Source organism: Littorina saxatilis, linkage group LG2 (genome assembly GCF_037325665.1).
Source record: "Littorina saxatilis isolate snail1 linkage group LG2, US_GU_Lsax_2.0, whole genome shotgun sequence".
Lineage (NCBI taxonomy): Eukaryota > Metazoa > Mollusca > Gastropoda > Littorinimorpha > Littorinidae > Littorina > Littorina saxatilis.
In genome coordinates, this window is record NC_090246.1 from 88,650,563 (window position 1) to 88,670,312 (window position 19,750).

General features: G+C 40.9%; 1 protein-coding gene across 1 annotated transcript; it reads right to left on the reverse strand.

Moving 5' to 3' along the window:
• Nucleotides 1-122: 122 nt before the first annotated feature.
• Nucleotides 123-18,021, reverse strand: LOC138960068 (chitinase-3-like protein 1). The gene is made up of 11 exons (XM_070331792.1): nt 17,728-18,021; nt 17,195-17,258; nt 16,201-16,270; nt 15,261-15,538; nt 14,478-14,664; nt 12,701-12,953; nt 11,889-12,010; nt 7,836-7,959; nt 6,908-7,090; nt 5,656-5,775; nt 123-394 (listed from the first exon to the last, which is right to left on the reverse strand). Exons 1-11 carry the CDS (start codon nt 17,728-17,730, stop codon nt 260-262), a joined length of 1,539 nt encoding a protein of 512 aa, XP_070187893.1. The 5' UTR covers nt 17,731-18,021; the 3' UTR covers nt 123-259.
• Nucleotides 18,022-19,750: the final 1,729 nt, after the last annotated feature.

Here is a 19,750-nt window from a genome sequence, read left to right on the forward strand (position 1 = left end):
GACAGACAGGCAGGCAGACAGACAGACAGAGAGACAGACAGACAGACAGACAGACAGACAGACAGACAGACACACTGAGTCAGCTCAGCATGTTCGTTAAAAAAAAAAGAACACTGCAAAGCCATAGTTAAATGCTTTTAATGAATGCTGCTACGTCCAAAGAGCAAACACGGCACATTTTACACAATCAAACAATAAACAGATTCATTCATTTTAGAACTGTCTTGGCACAAAATGCAAGCCGTAACTTTTTTATTCATCATTTGTTGCACTCGTCATTGACGGCCGACCATAGCGGGTACTTGCCCTGGCCACAGAAGATGCCCGAGAAATCGTCCAGAGGTATAGCCCAGGCCATTACTCCACCATAGCCGTTGCTTTTGATGTATTTCACCTGGAAAAACAAATACAGAAAAATGTTGTTTTTGGTGTATTTCACTTGGAAAAACAAAACAGAAACATGTTTTTGGTGTATTTCACCTGGAGAAACAACACAGAAACATGTTGCTTTTGATGTATTTGACCTGGAGAAACAAAACAGAAACATGTTGCGTTTGATGTATTTCGTCTGGAGAAAGAAAAATAGAAACATGTTGCTTTTGATGTATTTCGTCTGGAGAAAGAAATATAGAATCATGTTGCTTTTGATGTATTTCACATGAAGAAACAATACAAAAACATGTTAAGAATAAGGCCATGAGTTTTTTTGCAAAATGGCGACACTGGTGAATTAATATTTGAACACAGACAGATTTTGCAAAACGTGAAACAGTTTTACGAAGATTTGTATAATCTGCAACCAACAGAAGACGTTGATTTACAGGAACTATTTATGGAAAAAACACACATACCATTTTGACAAATGAAGACAGAGATAATATTGAGGGGAATCTTACCTATACTGAAATGTGCTCAGCATTACGGAAAATTAAAAACGGAACAAGCCCAGGACCTGACGGGTTTACAACAGAATTTTATAAATATTTCTTCCAGGATATTGGATTATTTCTGCTACGTTCTGCAAATGCTGGATTTCAATGTGGAGAATTGTCCGTTACACAGAAACAAGGCATTATTACATGCATTCCGAAACAAGACAAGCCAAAACAATTTATTAAGAACTGGCGGCCAATATCCCTGCTTAACATATCCTATAAAAAAAATTCATCCTGTATTGCGAATAGATTGAAAATAATGTTACCTAAGATTATTAGTGAACACCAAACAGGTTTTATGAAAGGAAGATTTATCGGGGATAATAAAAATTATACGTTTGCTGTATGATGTGTTGATGTTTACTGAAAAAGAAAATATACCAGGTTTGCTGCTTGCAATTGATTTTGAAAAGGCGTTCGACAGTGTGTCCTGGCTCTTTTTACAAAAGGCATTGGATTTTTTCAATTTTGGAAACGATGTAAAACAGTGGATACGAGTTTTTTTTATCAAGATATACAGACATGTGTTACAGTAAATGGCCAATATTCTGGTTGGTTTAATATAAGAAGAGGCGTCCGACAAGGCGATAGCCTCTCACCATATTTGTATTTGATATGTTCCGAGACACTATCATTAATGTTTCGTAATAATTCTGTGATAAAAGGGGTGAAATTGAATAACGAGGAAGTGTTATTCAACTTATTGTCTCAATTTGCGGACGATACAACTCTTTATTTGGATGGCAGTAAGGAATCGTTTGTTGAATGTGTTAAAACTTTACAGACATTTTCTAAATTTTCCGGAATAAAGATAAACAATGAAAAAACTCAAATTGTCTGGATTGGAAGAAAGCGAAATTCACAAGAAAGATATATGAGGAATATGAACTTCTGTTGGGACCCTGGGATTTTTAAAGTATTGGGAGTCAAATTTTCGACAAACACCGGCAACATTCTGAAAATTAATTATGAAGGAAAATTAAAAGAGATTAAAAGAATGTTAAACGATTGGAGCAGAAGACAGTTAACACCATTAGGTAGAATTATAATTTTGAAAACTTTGGTCCTTTCAAAATTGGCTTATTTATTAACTGTATTGCCAGACCCAACCGAAGACTTTTTACGAGAAGTGAATGCAGCTTTTTATATTTAGTCAAGTTTTGACTAAATATTTTAACATCGAGGGGAATCGAAACGAGGGTCGTGGTGTATGTGCGTGTGTGTGTGTGTCTGTGTGTCTGTGTGTCTGTGTGTGTGTGTGTGTAGAGCGATTCAGACTAAACTACTGGACCGATCTTTATGAAATTTGACATGAGAGTTCCTGGGTATGAAATCCCCATACGTTTTTTTCATTTTTTTGATAAATGTCTTTGATGACGTCATATCCGGCTTTTCGTGAAAGTTGAGGCGGCACTGTCACGCCCTCATTTTTCAACCAAATTGGTTCAAATTTTGGTCAAGTATTCTTCGACGAAGCCCGGGGTTCGGTATTGCATTTCAGCTTGGTGGCTTAAAAATTAATTAATGACTTTGGTCATTAAAAATCTGAAAATTGTAAAAAAAAATAAAAATTTATAAAACGATCCAAATTTACGTTTATCTTATTCTCCATCATTTGCTGATTCCAAAAACATATAAATATGTTATATTCGGATTAAAAACAAGCTCTGAAAATTAAATATATAAAAATTATTATCAAAATTAAATGGTCCAAATCAATTTAAAAACACTTTCATCTTATTCCTTGTCGGTTCCTGATTCCAAAAACATATAGATATGATATGTTTGGATTAAAAACACGCTCAGAAAGTTAAAACAAAGAGAGGTACAGAAAAGCGTGCTATCCTTCTTAGCGCAACTACTACCCCGCTCTTCTTGTCAATTTCACTGCCTTTCCCATGAGCGGTGGACTGACGATGCTACGAGTATACGGTCTTGCTGAAAAATGGCAGCTACTTGACTAAATATTGTATTTTCGCCTTACGCGACTTGTTATTCTTTCCTGTGGAAGGGTAAACCTGCAAAGATTCGGCGTAATGTCGTTTGCAGACCCTATTGCAATGGTGGTCTGAATATGATTGACATTTACACTTTTGTGGCATCAGTAAAGATAAATTGGATTCGCAGATTAAAGAAATTTGAATTTGATGTAAAAAAGCTTATTTTTGATATGATACCTGGAATGAAAGACATATTTAAAGCGGGTGCCGAGTATGTAAATGTGTTAATGAAACGATGTGGTGACAGTTTTTGGAAGGATGTTTTGAAACGTTAAGAAATGCTGTTCTTTAAGCGAGGTAATTAATGTGAATGATTTTGTTTCCGAATGTATACATTACAATTTGAACATTATACGAGACCACGGTACAATAGTAAATAAGGAATGGATTGAAAATGATGTAGTGTTTGTCCATCAGTTGCTACATTTAAATGGAAATTTCTTTACCTTTGAAGAATTTAGGTTAAATTTTCCTTTTGTTGAAACTAATTTTTATATTTAGTCAAGTTTTGACTAAATATTTTAACATCGAGGGGGAATCGAAACGAGGGTATGGTGTATGTGTGTCTGTCTGTCTGTCTGTCTGTGCGTGTGTGTGTGTGTGTGTGTGTGTGTGTGTGTAGAGCGATTCAGACTAAACTACTGGACCGATCTTTATGAAATTTGACATGAGAGTTCCTGGGTATGAAATCCCCGAACGTTTTTTTATTTTTTTGATAAATGTCTTTGATGACGTCATATCCGGCTTTTCGTGAAAGTTGAGGCGGCACTGTCACGCCCTCATTTTTCAACCAAATTGGTTGAAATTTTGGTCAAGTAATCTTCGACGAAGCCCGGGGTTCGGTATTGCATTTCAGCTTGGTGGCTTAAAAATTAATTAATGACTTTGGTCATTAAAAATCTGAAAATTGTAAAAAAAAATAAAAATTGATAAAACGATCTAAATTTACGTTTATGTTATTCTCCATCATTTGCTGATTCCAAAAACATATAAATATGTTATATTCGGATTAAAAACAAGCTCTGAAAATTAAATATATAAAAATTATTATCAAATTTTTTTTTCGAAATCAATTCACAATTCAAAAACATTTTCATCTTATTCCTTGTCGGTTCCTGATTCCAAAAATATATAGATATGATATGTTTGGATTAAAAACACGCTCAGAAAGTTAAAACGAAGAGAGGTACAGAAAAGCGTGCTATCCTTCTTAGCGCAACGAATACCCCGCTCTTCTTGTCAATTCCACGGGCACTGCCTTTGCCACGGGCGGTGGAGTGACGATGCTACGAGTATACGGTCTTGCTGCGTTGCGTTGCGTTCAGTTTCATTCTGTGAGTTCGACAGCTACTTGACTAAATATTGTATTTTCGCCTTACGTGACTTGTTTATTCTATGAGGGAGTGATTAAGTCCTTACGAAAATATCAGAGAAAAGTACAAATTGATTCGTTGAATGGTTTTCAGATTAGGGATTATAAACCCTGGCAGATGTGATGATGACCCTGCAGGCATGAACAGATGGAATATGTATTTTTACAACCTGAACCGGAAACAGATTTTTGATAAGTGTTTTAAAACAACTAAGGACACACAGTTAACAAGGTTCCAGACCAGATTGCTTCACCGCATTCTTGGTGTTGCTAGCCGGTTATTTGTTCAAAAGATTCTTGACAGTCCCCTTTGTGCCTTTTGTAGAATTAAAAATTAAAAAATTTCCCATATATTTTGGTACTGCCCGCTTAGTCGGAAATTTTGGACGGATTTGGAAGATTTGTGAAACTGTAGTGGTATTTACGGCGCAAATGTTCTTTTTACAGAAGAATGTATTTTGTTTGGGTGTATGAACAATGTTAAGGTAGATGTGGTTTTGGATTTTATCATTTTGTTTGCAAAGTTTTATATTTATAAGAGTAAGTTACAAGAGACAAGGCCACTGTTAGAAATATTTTTAAGAAATTTGAAATACAGATTTGAAATAGAAAAATATTCCAGTTTCAATTCTGGCAACATTACCAAATTTGTAGAATTATGGACCCCATATGAAGAGTTGGTTAGGTAGTACGCTAGGTTGTGCAGAGATGTGATGATTTGCGTATATATATGTGTTTTTGTTTTTGATTTTTGTTTGTTTGTTTGTTTTTTTGTTTTTTTGTTTGACGGTATTATTAACTGACTGTACTATTATTAAGCAGGTAATACGTCCATAATGTCAAGTATTGTAATCTGCATGTTATGTTAAGCTCCGGCCTTACTTGTAGGCGAACAGTATGTTGTATGTCCGTCTGTCTGTTATGTCCTAATGCTGTATGGGCCTATATATATATATATATATATATATATATGTGTCTTGTATACTTGCCATTTACATTATTATTATAAATGTTGATGGATGAATGATGATACATTGTAGACGGATGCATGTTATTGATTAAAAGCCCCACAATAATGTGCTTGGCAACAAAAAAAATAATAACAAATACAGAAACATGTTGCTTTTGATGTATTTCATCTGGAGAGACAATACAGAAACATGTTGCTTTTGATGTATTTCATCTGGAGAGACAATACAGAAACATGTTGCTTTTGATGTATTGTACCTTTACAAACAACACAGAAACATACATCTTATTACAATTCTACATCTCGTGAACGTTGTAAAAAAAAATTGTAAATATCCCGTTAATGGAGTCTTAACATGTTGAGAAAAAAATCAAATACTTTTTCACGAAGGCTGGTTGGGTCGTCATAACCAATCCAATGTTGGCCTTTCACCATGTAGGGAACTTTCATCTCTGGGATGACCTCGCTGACGTCAGCACTGTCCAGCTGAGTGCACACCTGAAACAGTCAAGATGTTGGACACAGAAAGCAATCACAGGACAGTTGGTCCTCATTGTCCGCGAATGCGTTAGAACCCACCAAAACGTGGTGTGTGTGTGTGTGTGTGTGTGTGTGTGTGTGTGTGTGTGTGTGTGTGTGTGTGTGTGTGTGTATGTGTTTGTGTGTGTGTGTTTGTGTGTGCGTGTTTGTGTGTGTGTGTGTGTGTGTGTGTGTGCTCGCGCCCGTGTTGTCGTGTGTGTTTTCTCTCTGTGATAAGAAAAAGTAATCGAAACAAATTTACAAGACACAAATTCAAGACTTACAACCACTGGTTATACCCGGTGATCTCTCTTCAATTTACTTTTAGGCTTTAGGCCTAATTACAGCAATTTTGCTTTGTTAAAAGAATTTAATACAGAAAAAATCCCAACTGGTCCATTTTACGAGCTTGGGCGCCATCACGAATATATATATGTAATACTTCAAAATAACAGGATACAACTCAGTGTGCGAGTCACAATAATTAAAGTATGAATCAGATGTGTTTGTTTCAGTTCAATTAGAACAATATTTAAAACACAACCAGATATTAAAGAAAACTATAAAAACAGAAAGAAAATAAAGGAAATTAAAGACAGTTTGATATATTTTTTGACAACTTTAGTGCTAGTTCTAGATTATATTTACGTGTATGGCCGTTTTTACCCGCCATTTGTGTGGTCAGACTCCGTTTATTTTAGTTAGTAGATGGACTGACAAAATCTAGTCTACCTCATGACGAGCTCAGAGACCTAGTTGATAAGACACCGGCCTCCCAAACGGGAGGTCGTTGGTTCGATTCCCGGCCGCGCCTGATGGGTTAAGGGTGGTGATTTTTCCGATCTCCCAGGTCAACTTCCACGCTGACCTGCTAGAGCCTTAGCCCCCTTCGAGAGTACACACAAGCACAAGACCAAGTGCGCAAGTTCTGTGGGTTATAGAAACACGAACATATCAAGCATGCATCCCCCACAAGCGGCGTATGGCTGCCTAAATGGCGGGGTAAAAACGGTTATACACGTGAAAACCCACTCGTGCAAAAAAAAACCACGTGTGTACGTGGCAGTTTCAGCCCATTAACGCAGAAGAAGAAGAAGAAAAAAAAGTCTACCTCATAGTAGGCCAGAAAGCCTTTCTCTGCGGTGAACGGGCCTGCGGTACCAGCACCACTGGCAGGGGCACCCAGGGAGGTGTCTGATGACGACAGGGTGAAGGTGCGGCCATACAGGGGTACCCCGATCACCAGCTTGTCTTTAGGGGTACCTAGCTCCACCCAGTATCTGGCGGCCCAGTCCTGCAGACAGACCTTGCTACTGTGAACATTTGTCAATCCTGCTTGTCTTTAAGGGTAGCTAGCTCCACCCAGTATCTGGCGGCCCAGTCCTGCAGACGGACCTTGCTACTGTGACCATTTGGTCATCATGGGTTTCTCAATCAATCAATCAATCAATATGAAGCTTATATAGCGCGTATTCCGTGGGTACAGTTCTAAGCGCTTGTCGAAGAGTTGTCAACACAGGACTAACAAAGAAACTAACATCTTCAGACGGACACGAACCCTATCACACACTAGCAAACCCTGGTAAACATACAACAAACAACTGTTTAACAACAATGTACACATCAATAGCTAGGTCCAAACAAAATAATATTAAGCACAAAGAAAACACCTCTCACATAGCACAGCACAAGAATGTCTTTTGGGGCACAACACATCACGTCGAACATGAAAGTCGCAGCCAGCTACGGGAAGAACTGAGTCTTCAACCTACTCTTGAACGCGTCAAGAGAGGGGCTCTGGCGAAGCTCAAGCGGCAGGGAGTTCCAGACGGAGGGGCCCGCGGAGGGAAATGCACGCTGAGCAGCAGATGCGAGTTTCGAGCGAGGGATGTGGAGGCGGAGAGGGTCAGCAGCAGAACGAAGGGGACGGTCGGAGGGCTGGGTGTACAGGTCCAGGGAGGATTGAAGGTACTCGGGAGCAGGAACTCGGTTTCTACGTGATTATCACTACGATGTACATGTACTGTACACTGACTTACCACATTGAGGTACAGGTCATCGCCAGTCTCACTGGGGTGAGAGTACAGCGGACTGTTGTGGCCGGTCTTGGCCTCCCAGCCACCGTGAAGGTCATAGGTCATCAGGTTGATGAAATCCAGGTCTCTGAGTTTGTTACGTTTCGAGGAAAAAAGGCAAGAACAGATTTGTGACCCTCCACCACGAAATGAGTCGCATGTCACCTCGCGCGGTTCTGCGCTAGGCTTAATATAAGTCCGGGGAGTGTCTGGTAACAGTGTGAGGGTCACCTTAGTCACAGCTTTATAACTCAAACAGTTTTTGCTCTTTTCTAAAACGGTTTTCACCACTGGATAGAGCATAAAAAACTCTTTAGGAAAATGTAAACATATGAAAATCATGCAAAGGTGACATGCGACTCATCCGTCGTGGAGGGTCACATTTGATGTAAGAAGCAACGGACCTGTGCTCGGTAAATAATTCAAGAGGTTGTAGTTGTATTCCCTTCAATCAACAACAAATGTATAATACTAGATGGTGTTTAGAGGGTTTACCCCTTTGTTAACATTGAATCACGAGAAGTTACCAGGAAGACACTAGAGAAAGAGAGAGAAAGACTTTCTTTCTTTATTTATTTGGTGTTTAACGTCTTTTTCAACCACGAAGGTTATATCGCGACGGGGGAAGGGGGGAGATGGGATAGAGCCACTTGTCAATTGTTTCTTGTTCACAAAAGCACTAATCAAAAATTTGCTCCAGGGGCTTGCAGCGTAGTACACCACGTTACCCTCCACCACGGAAGGAGTCGCATGTCACCTTTGCATGATTTTCATATTTTTACATTTTCATAAAGAGTTTTTTATGCTCTATCCACTGGTGAAAACCGTTTTAGAAAAGAGCCAAAACTGATTGAGTTATAAGCCTGTGACTAAGGTGACCCTCACACTGTTACCTGACACTCCCCGGACTTATATTAAGCCTAGCGCAGAACCGCGCGAGGTGACATGCGACTCATTTCGTGGTGGAGGGTCACATATATCACCTTACTGGGAGAATGCAAGTTTCCAGTACAAAGGACTTAACATTTCTTACAAACTGCTTGACTAAAATCTTTACAAAAATTGACTATATTCTATACAAGAAACACTTAACAAGGGTAAAAGGAGAAACAGAATCCGTTAGTCGCCTCTTACGACATGCTGGGGAACATCGGGTAAATTCTTCCCCCTAACCCGCGGGGGGTAGAGAGAAAGAGAGAGAAAGAGAGAGAGAGAGAGATATGAACAGGGAGAGAAAGAAAAAGAGAAAGATTTAAGATAAGATAAATCTGTATTTGTATAGGGTGATGGAATACGCATTTTTTTGCATCCAGCCCTCGACCCAAAAAAGAGAAACAATTGTTTAAAGTATAGATATACCAAAGAAAGAGAGAGAGAGAGGGGGAGAGAGAGACACACAGAGAGAAAGAGAGAGAAAATGCCCCCAGTACTTAGTAAATGTATTGCCCCCTCTTTTAGTTCTCTTCTTCTTCTTTGTTCATGGGCTTAGACTCCCACGTTCACTCATGTTTGTTTGTTTTTTGCACGAGTGGAATTTTACGTGTATGACCGTTTTTACCCCGCCATTTAGGCAGCCATACGCCGATTTCGGGGGAGGCATGCTGGGTATTTTCGTGTTTCTATAACCCACCGAACTCTGACATAGATTACAGGATCTTTTTCGTGCGCACTTGGTCTTGTGCTTGCGTGTACACACGGGGGTGTTCGGACACCGAGGAGAGTCTGCACACAAAGTTGACTCTGAGAAATAAATCTCTCGCCGAACGTGGGGACGAACTCACGCTGACAGCGGCCAACTGGATACAAATCCAGCGCGCTACCGATAGAGCTCCTCTTTTAGTTGATATTAATCCGTATTATAGACGAAGACCATTAGAAAGACACGTGCCTCCACATAGAACCGAATTATTCCGCAACTCTTTTATCCCAAAAACGACTGTACTGTGGAACACCTTACCAGATAACATTAAAATGACCACCTCCTTGAGCGAGTTCAAATTTTTTTGTCAAGTGCTGATTTTAAAGTACCATGCCATTATTATTCTGGAGAAAGATTTGAACAAGTACATCATTGCAGATTGCGTATTGGTATGAGTGATTTGAATTTTGATTTATGCAAGCGGCACCTTAAGGATTCAATCAATCAATCAATCAATCAATATGAGGCTTATATCGCGCGTATTCCGTGGGTACAGTTCTAAGCGCAGGGATTTATTTTATTTTTTCAATTTTTATTCAAGGCGCAGGGATTTATTTATGCCGTGTGAGATGGAATTTTTTTACACAATACATCACGCATTCACATCGGCCAGCAGATCGCAGCCATTTCGTCGCATATCCTACTTTTCACGGCCTATTATTCCAAGTCACACGGGTATTTTGGTGGACATTTTTATCTATGCCTATACAATTTTGCCAGGAAAGACCCTTTTGTCAATCGTGGGATCTTTAACGTGCACACCCCAATGTAGTGTACACGAAGGGACCTCGGTTTTTCGTCTCATCCGAAAGACTAGCACTTGAACCCACCACCTAGGTTAGGAAAGGGGGGAGAAAATAGCGGCCTGACCCAGGGTCGAACACGCAACCTCTCGATTCCGAGCGCAAGTGCGTTACCACTCGGCCACCAAGCCCCAGGAATGCCCTCAATGCGAGTGTGGTTATCCCAGCGAGACTGCTGAACATTACTTATTGCATTGTCCCATGTATAGAGATATAAGATTATTGTCCATTGATAATTTGACAAATGATTATAAGTATATCGAAATATTATTGAAAGGCATCCCGCAATATCCACGAAATGTCAACCAGACCATATTCATAACTGTACAGGACTATATTAGACAGACGGGCAGGTTCCGTAAATGAGCCTCTATATTTCACTCATAACATTTATTAGACACTGTCAAGTGACATGCTGCCTGACAAATCTTTCCCCATAAACTCTCTCATGTTCTTTTGTTGTTTTTCGACTTATTAATTATGTCTCGATTTATGCGCAATGTAGTGACTTTTCCTCTGTTCACAATACGCATTATGTGCACTTATTACAATTGAAATGAGATCCACTCTCCTCAAATATTGGCGCTCCAAGTCTTCTTCTTCTTCTTCTTTTTCCCTTAAGCTAGCTGCTAGCTACGGCCGGGCCGCGACGAGCTAGTTCGGCGAACGTTCGCCGACGTCATCAAATCAGGGGATTCAATACACAATACAATACAATACAATAACTTTATTAATCTCTAAAAGAGAAATTGCATTGCTGAGCTTTTGTGTCCGTAATAAAACATACATAAAACATTCAAAAATAAACATTTGTTCTTTGTCATTCATACATTCTTGTGTTCTTATACATTTCTTCAATTCATACATCAATATTCTATCATATTCTATCAATATTCCCCTATTATTTGGTTGCAGCTGCGAGTTAGTACACAGAACTGGTTCGGTGGAATGTTCGCCGAGCGTTCGACGGGCTGGTTCGGCGTGGTTCGGCTGTGGTCGGTGGCGGGCTTAACTCCTATTCCTGTTCTCTCGTGCCCTTTCCCCACCTCCTGTATCACCAACCCCTTCCCATTTTCTGCTTGTTTGTGTATCTGTTTTGTTTTTTTGTTTTGTTTCTTCGTTTCCTGAAATGAGTTAATGTATTTATTCCGCCATCATGCTAACCCTTGTTTTGTAATTACTATGATTGCTTAAAATAAGCATTATATGCTTGAGTATGTAATCATCCATGCATTGTTCTTGTCATGATTAAAATTGAATAAAGTTTTGTTTAAACCAAAGAGAGAGATTAAGATAAGATAAATCTTTATTTTCAGTGGGTAATGGAACACGAGAGAGACAGAGAGACAGACAAAGAGAGAGACAGACAAAGAGAGAGACAGACAAAGAGAGAGACAGACAGACAGACAGACAGACAGACAGACAGAGGGAGAGAGAGAGAGGGAGAGAGAGAGAGAGAGAGATAGATAGATAGACAGAGATAGACAGAAACAGAGACAGAGATTTACAACTGACTTGGCAATCTCAGCAACTTCGTATGCTGTGTCGATCTGTCCCTTCCCAGCAGCCACTGCGGCTGTCAGAAGAAGAGTCTGTCCACTGTCAGCAGCGTCGGTGTTGTAAGTCGTTCTCAATTGCTGATGGAAGAAGCAAATCAGAACGACTACAACTTGAGCACTGCGCTCAGTCAGATCTTATTGCAGCTAAGTTCTTTACTAAAGTGAAGCCTTGAATACCCTTTCCCACACACGGGTTGCAACAAGCTTTTCGATGAATTGTGTTTCGGAGATCATTTCCAAAAGGGATGGAAACAGAATAGCCAAAATCATCTGACATGACCCTGAGCTGTGGTGCAGAACCCAAGACCTCAGACTGACAGCCCACTTCAACAACATCACGGGCTAACAAATTTAGAAGCAGCCATCATCGAACGCTAAAGAAGAAGAACAACAGAATCTGACATGACCTGAGGATTTTGAACCTCGACCAAATGTTCTCGACCTTTTATACCTCGACCTTATGGTTCTCGCCCGTCCAAAGCACACCTATTTTCTTTCTCTTTTTTTCAACCACACGTTGGGTGCTTTGTGGTCTTCAAAATACCCCCTTCGCGTGGATCACTAACAAACGATTCTTGCTTGGATCCAACCCCTGAATCTGATAAGCTGTTTGCAGGTCGCCATATTTCCTTCAACGACAGCAATTGTAAAAGCTATTGAAGGATGAATAAATCACGATACAGGTCAAATCGAAGACCTGTTTACGTGTTTGTTTCCCTTCTTGACGCACAGAGCGTGCCAAATCCACACACTCTGAACAATCCTTACCTTGACGAGAGCTGTAAACTTCTGCTTGTCTTCAGGGGGGCTTCCTCGGTTGCCCGGATACTCCCAGTCAAGGTCAAGGCCGTCAAAGCCGTGTTGTGCGAGGAAGGTGATGGAGTGATTAGCAAAGTCCTGGCGACTGGTTTCATTGGCCACCATGGCCGTGAAGGAAGCTGACCCCATGTTCCAGCCTCCCACAGCCAGTAAGGTCTTCAGGTCAGGGTTTAGTGCCTTGAGGTCGTTCATTTTCTCGTACCTGTTAGCACAGTGGACACACAGCAATGTGTCGTAACTCTCAGCTTGGTGTGGGGCTTTAGGCGTTACAATATAAGCAGCTGAGGCATATTCTCGAATTAACCCCTTGGAAGTGACGTCTCCTTTTAAAAGAAGAGCGACTGTTTGAGATTCACTCCTGGGCTGTGAGCCACGTTAGGAGCTCAAACGGGATATTGCCGCAGCTGTATTTGGCAATTCGCGCTTTTTGTAGCTGCATTCAGTTCACGAAAGAGATGGCTAAATACGGGGAGACAACTGTTTCACATCCGTCTAATGTCGTCTGCTAATTCTCATTGGAAGCTGAAGTGCGATTCAGTAGAAGCACTCATAACTGTTATCCTGATAAGTAAACTGGGCCCTATTTGGATGACAGAGGTGCACTGCAGTTAACTTGTTTGTTCGTTCATGGGCTGACACTCCCACGGCTTTTAAGTGTATGACCGTTTTTACCCCGCCATTTAGGCAGCCATACGCCGCTTTCGGGGGAGGCATGCTGGGTATTTTCGTGTTTCTATAACCCACCGAACTCTGACATGGATTACAGGATCTTTTTCGTGCGTACTTGGTCTTGTGCTTGCGTGTACACACGGGGGTGTTCGGACACCGAGGAGAGTCTGCACACAAAGTTGACTCTGAGAAATAAATCTCTCGCCGAACGTGGGGACGAACTAACGCTGACAGCGGCCAACTGGATACAAATCCAGCGCGCTACCGACTGAGCTACATCCCCGCCCGCAGTTAACTTGTATGAAGACAATGTAGAGCAATGGTTTTGGGGGGCCTTAAGCGCCTGCATGACTTTGTCGTTCAGTTTTCTGCACGCCTAGAACGAGGATTTAGAATAACCTCCCCTGATAAGAGTGATAACACACACGGGTGGGGCAGAGGTGAGTACCAAGAAGAGAAAGTTTATTTTATTATCCGTTGCTTGGTATGTGGCCAAGTGGTGGGATGGTCTTATCCCATGTTCAAGCCTGGTCAGATCTGAAGCAGTGAACCCAAACAATTTACACGGGAATTAGTGAAAGTCTTTAACCCAAGTAGGAATTGAAAGCCGACAATCAACATGTCTCCTTTATTGTGCGTGCGTGCGTGCGTGCGTGCGTGCGTGCGTGCGTGCGAGTTTAGATGTGTGTGCTTGGGTGTGTGTGTACAGGTAAGTGTTTCATTTCATTTCATTAAATTTACTCTATTGTTCCAATGATGGGAAATTCGGGTCGCTTCCTCCCAGGGAAAAGCTTGCAGCAACAAGAGTCGCGCTACCAAGGTGTGTGCGTGTTTAGGTGTATTCAGCCACCTGCACTTCTGGCAGAATGACCAAGGCCTTTTACGTGCCACTGTGGTGACACGGAGGTGGGACATGGATACCGTCTCTGGGTCCGCATATAAAGATGACCCGTGTCCGGCCCTGCCGAGATTCGAACCTGTGACCTTATGATCACAGGTCCAGTGCTCTACCAACTGAACTACCCGGGCCCCTATGCGAATGTTTGGAGTAACTCACAGTCCTTTGGACCAGTCTTCGCTGATATCATTCCACTCGAAGGGCGCCAGGTGGTTGCCGTCAAGTTTGGCGAAGGCAAAGATGGCGTGACTACATAGCAGTGGGTCGATGTCCTCAGGAAAGAAGGACGCGTCACCGTTCCGGTACTGAGACCAGTTAGTGTAGTAACACACACGCCGCTGGCATCCTGAAACAGAGAGGAAAATGGCTGCCACGGTTGTTTCTCTTTAGAGAAAATGCAGACGTAATATCGTCCTAATTGTCTCCCTTCCTCCGTCAAAATGGCTGTGCCGATGTTTTCCTTCTAAACCCCATGTAAATGAAAAACATATGTACAGTTAAATCCGTAACTTAAATGGTGTCTAAATTGACTTGTGTGCTTACATAATGCGAGAGCAGGTTCGGCAAACTTAGAGGCTTAGATTGCTGTTTGAATTGACACTGAATTTCGAATACATTTTTGGACCTCCGATGTCGCATGCTGTAATTGCCAAACGGCTGAGAATAGGGAAGAAGAGCTACAGCCTGCATCTAATTGTTTACGTAAAGAAAAAAGTCTGCTTTCATAACATATACCAGAAACATCTGTGCTGTTAAACAGCCACTACAAACGAAATATTAATTCTTGATAATTATTAGACAATTATGTCTTTACATATCTTCTTCTTCTTCTTCTTCTGCGTTCGTGGGCTGAAACTCCCACGTACACTCGTTTTTTTGCACGAGTAGAATTTTACGTGTATGTCTTTACATATCATTACTCGCTGTTTCGTCTCAACTTACCACTTGTTACCGGCGGACTTTGGGTTGTTTCTGACGGACTTTCAGCATTCACTGAGGGACTTTGGGTCGTTTCTGGAGGACTTTCGGCAGTCGCTGAGGGACTTTGGGTCGTTTCTGGAGGACTTTCGGCAGTCACTGAAGGACTTTGGGTCAGCGCAGGGGTACTTTGGGTCGTTAGCGTTGACCTTGGCCGCTTGGCCTGGAGGTCACAGACGGTGGGAATGTCGAAGTGAAAGCTGTAAGGCCGCCTGACGGCATACATGGTTCCGGCGATGCACCTGCCCATGTATCAGACTAATTACTTGCCTTTACCTTGTTACAGTGGAACCTCCTTTTTACGGCCTTAACAAATCTAAGAAAATCCGGTCTTAAAAAGGAGGAAGTCTTAATTGGGGGGTGGGGGTTAGGGGTTGTTGTAACAGGGGGTCCCACTGTATACTGACCAGTGACGGTGAAAGTAACGAGCTAACAAGGAAACGAAGCAAGCAAGCATATTGTCAAGCTAACAAACAAACAAACAAACAAACAAACGGGGTGACTAACGAACAAACATTCAGCCAACCAACAGAACCAACGAACGCAAGAACTAATAACCGAGCAACCAACCAAGCAACACGCAAGCTACCAACCAACCTACCAACCCAACTACCAACAAACAAACCATCCAACTAAGCAACAAACAACTTAATAAACAAGAAATCACGCGTTGTTTCAGCGGGATGAGACTGCCAGAGAGACACAAATACAGACACATAGCTAGCCTACAACCGGCACCACCACCACAACCATAACCACCAACGACGACGACGACAACAACAACGATAACAACAACGACGACAACAACAACAACAGCAACAACAACAGACCATTTGATGGGGTAATTCAGACAGACAGACAGGCAGACAGACAGGCAGACACGTACTCTTGAGGCTCCACTTACCAGTGGTATTTACCACATTCAAGTGGGTCGAGATAGAATCCATCCACCTTGCCAGTGCAATCACACTCCGCTGTGGTGTGTGTGCGTTTGTTGTCATGCAAAATATACACACACACAAATCATTTTTAGTGCGCACATGTGCAAAATACAGTTCCCAAAGTTGAAAGATTATGTAGAAGGTGTTGCATAACGTTTTCTGTTAGTAAATAAATAAACAATATTGCAAATGTTCAGAGTATATCAAACTCAGGTTGAAAAATAACCTAAATAATTTGATGTTGAAATGCTGGATTTAAAAAGGTCTGTTCTTGGTACCGTTGAAGGTACATGTATGATTAAATGCACGTCCTTTGGTATATATTGTTTTTACCGTAAACAGCCTCATCGCAAAGCATCTTGCTAGTTATTTGTGTTAGACGAGTTAAGTGTATCAATGTTGATTTCCGCCCTGATATCACCCTTCGTGGTGGACTGGGCGTTAAGCAAACAAACAAACAAACAAATGTTGATTTGTATTCGCACACATGACAATACTGCCTCACATTAAAGGTTTAGTTCAACAAATTAAGAGTAAGTTTATATAATGTTGCTTCATTTCGCATAGCGGGACAATAATGCGCTAAATAAATATGAACTTGTCAACTTCTTAGAAACCTTTAGAAAATAAAGCAAATACAAGATTTACAAATGGCACATTGTTGGACAGGCAATAGGACATTACCCGCTATTTTGATTAAACAGACAGTTTTCTTCCCCACGAGATAAGCCTGTTGATGTGTCAACAACGGCAGAGCCGGAGTGAGACCGCAGCAGTCGAGTAAAGGAAACATTTTCATTGAATCAGTGCATGATCAAAGAAATTGATTTCGTCACCAAAGCTTGGTACATGTACATATTTTCATACAAACTCACTTCAGTTACTAAGAGCGAAGAAGGAATGCGCGATATATGGTATGAAACATAGCGTGAAGCACACTACAAACAAACAACTCACCAGTACGAAAAAGACCAATCAGTGCTGACATTGCCAGGAGGACTGTTCCAAACCGTGAAAACATCTGTCATGAGAAAGTGAATTCTTTTTAAACACAACGTTTCACATGAGAGTGGACATTTTGAGGTAGAAATGCAACGCAAGGAAATTGTAATAATGAGATTCATTTCCCATTGAAAACCTATCAATCAAAGAAACAAAAGACAGTCAAAAAGACAAAAATAAAGAAAACAAGAAATAAAGATTAAATGCTGTTTTTCAGATTGTCGAGCTTCTTAAAATGACAAATAGAATTAAATGCAGCTGCAGCTTCAAAAAGAAAAGAAAAAGGAATTATACGCTGTTCAATGAAGTTTTTGGACACAGTATTTATATTTGGAACTCAAAGCACAATTACAAATTTTCAAAACGTTTCCAAAGTAAGTTGCTCCAATATCATGGCGTAATTTTTTGATTCTATTGGCGTTTACATATTCGGAGCTTTACTGTGCAAACATGGCCGCAAGGCTGAACAGTTATGTATGCATGCTTACCATTTTACATGTATACGTGCGATTCCTGGGTTGTCCAAACTAGATTGCTCATACGTGGTTATCCAACTCGGAAATTCACGCTCGGGGTCGCAAATACTTTACCATCTCAGTAAACGTAGTACGACAGCCCAGTTTGTCCTGCAAACCAGACTGACAATTTGACCAGTCTGCGACCGACAGAAGAAGTTAACTAGTTCCAATCAAAGGAAGTTCCTTGAAATCCTCACTGGCGCGTGGAGCTTCTGTGGTTCAGTTAGCCCAGCCTTAGCTCTCCTGATGTTTTCTACCCGAAATCAACCCCCTCCCTTACTCTGTCTTTGTCCCTCTGTCTCTGTTACTCTCTCTCTCTCTCTCTCTCTCTCTCTCTCTCTCTCCTCTCTCTCTCTCTCTCTCCTCTCTCTCTCTCTCTCTCCGTCTCTCTCTCTCTCTCTCTCTCTCTCTCTCTCTCGCAAACACACACTTACACACCCCTCACTCTCTCTCTCTGTTTCTCTCTCTCTCTGTTTCTCTCTCTCTCTGTTTCTCTCTCTCTCTTTCTCTCTCTCTCTCTCTCTCTTTCTCTCTCTCTCTCTCTCGCAAACACACACTTACACACCCTCTCTCTCTCTCTCTCTCTCTCTCTCTCTCTCTCTCTCTCTCTCTCTCTCTCGCCCCCTTATGTTTATAAGATGTATTTGGCACTATACCAAAAAAAGGGAACCAAAACGTTAAATGTTGATTGTCTTTTTACTGTTTTACAGAAGAGTGGTTAAGTAGTTGAACTTAAAATCATGCTTTAACAGTTAATTCGCAGTTTGTTTTATTGGCCTTTGCATCAAGAAACCATTAAACGATCGTCAGGCCAGTACAAACTAGAAGACTTCCAACAAGATCAAGAAAATAGCAACTGTTTGTCCCTTTTACAAGTTTTAACTCACATCCAGTAAAACAAAAATCAAAAATCAAATAAACACAACAAGAACAACAAGAATGACAGCAACTACAAACTTTACTGGTGTCTTACCTTGAATTTCTTTGCATTGATAAGTTTTAAGCAGACCTACTAAAAGCTACTTTAATTATGTGCCTGGTACATTTAGTAGGTCTGCTGAAAGCTTATCAATGCAAAGAAATTCAAGGTAACACACCAGTAAAGTTTAATAAGCCGCTAAGAAGTGACCGTAAATAAAATAGGACTAATGGCCGAGGATACAGGTTTACACAAAGAAGGAGTCGAATAAATCAATATATAAGTTCCTCCGCATGCTGATCGAGTCTACAATTTTGAGGCAACCCATGGCAATGTAACAATGGCCAAAGGATCTGAACCGCTGGATATATTCTAAATGGCAGAAGTAATGCTGCCCTGCGCTGTCTTAACGATCGGTTTCATTCAAATGCAGAGACATTACCTTCCATTAAAATAAAGGTTTAGGATAGGCCTAAAACACCAGTGCCTTAAAGATGCCGAGCGTCTCAGAGCACTATTGAAGTAACGTCTTTTTGTCGAAGATGAAGATATAAACATTCAAAACATAAGACATAAGATCATTTATTGTCCATACAATTAATACAATGGATGGAAAAGTGTGGTTCATCTGCTCTTAAAACAGCCAAACAACATATGACAACAACCTTAAAAAACAAAAGTAAGAACAATAAAACATACGAAGCAAGAACATCCAAAGTACTCCAGACAGGCACGTCCGCCACATCCATAGTGCACACACACACACACACACACACACACACACACACACACACACACACACACACACACACACACACACACACACATACACACACACACACCCACACACACACCTATTCCACAAATGACTACATATTGTACCTTAAGTGTTATCAGCCAAACAAAACTGTATGCGGATTATGAGTTCGCATCTCCCGCAAAAATTAGAGTAACATTTCCTTTTATCAGGATCCTGTGGTAAAAACTCTATGAGATATGCCAAAATGGAACCAAGTATTATGTTTTGCAATTTTCTTTTGTAATTACAGGTACCGGATAGCCATAACGGTTATA

Excerpts from the sequence above, each read along its gene's own strand:
- LOC138960068 (XM_070331792.1), bottom strand. Across the intron at positions 7,960-11,888 it reads GAAGTTGCTGAGATTGCCAA|AGACCTGGATTTCATCAACC; the intron begins GTCAGTTGTAAA and ends TAACAAACTCAG. Across the intron at positions 395-5,655 it reads CAACCAGCCTTCGTGAAAAA|GTGAAATACATCAAAAGCAA; the intron begins GTATTTGATTTT and ends TTGTTTTTCCAG.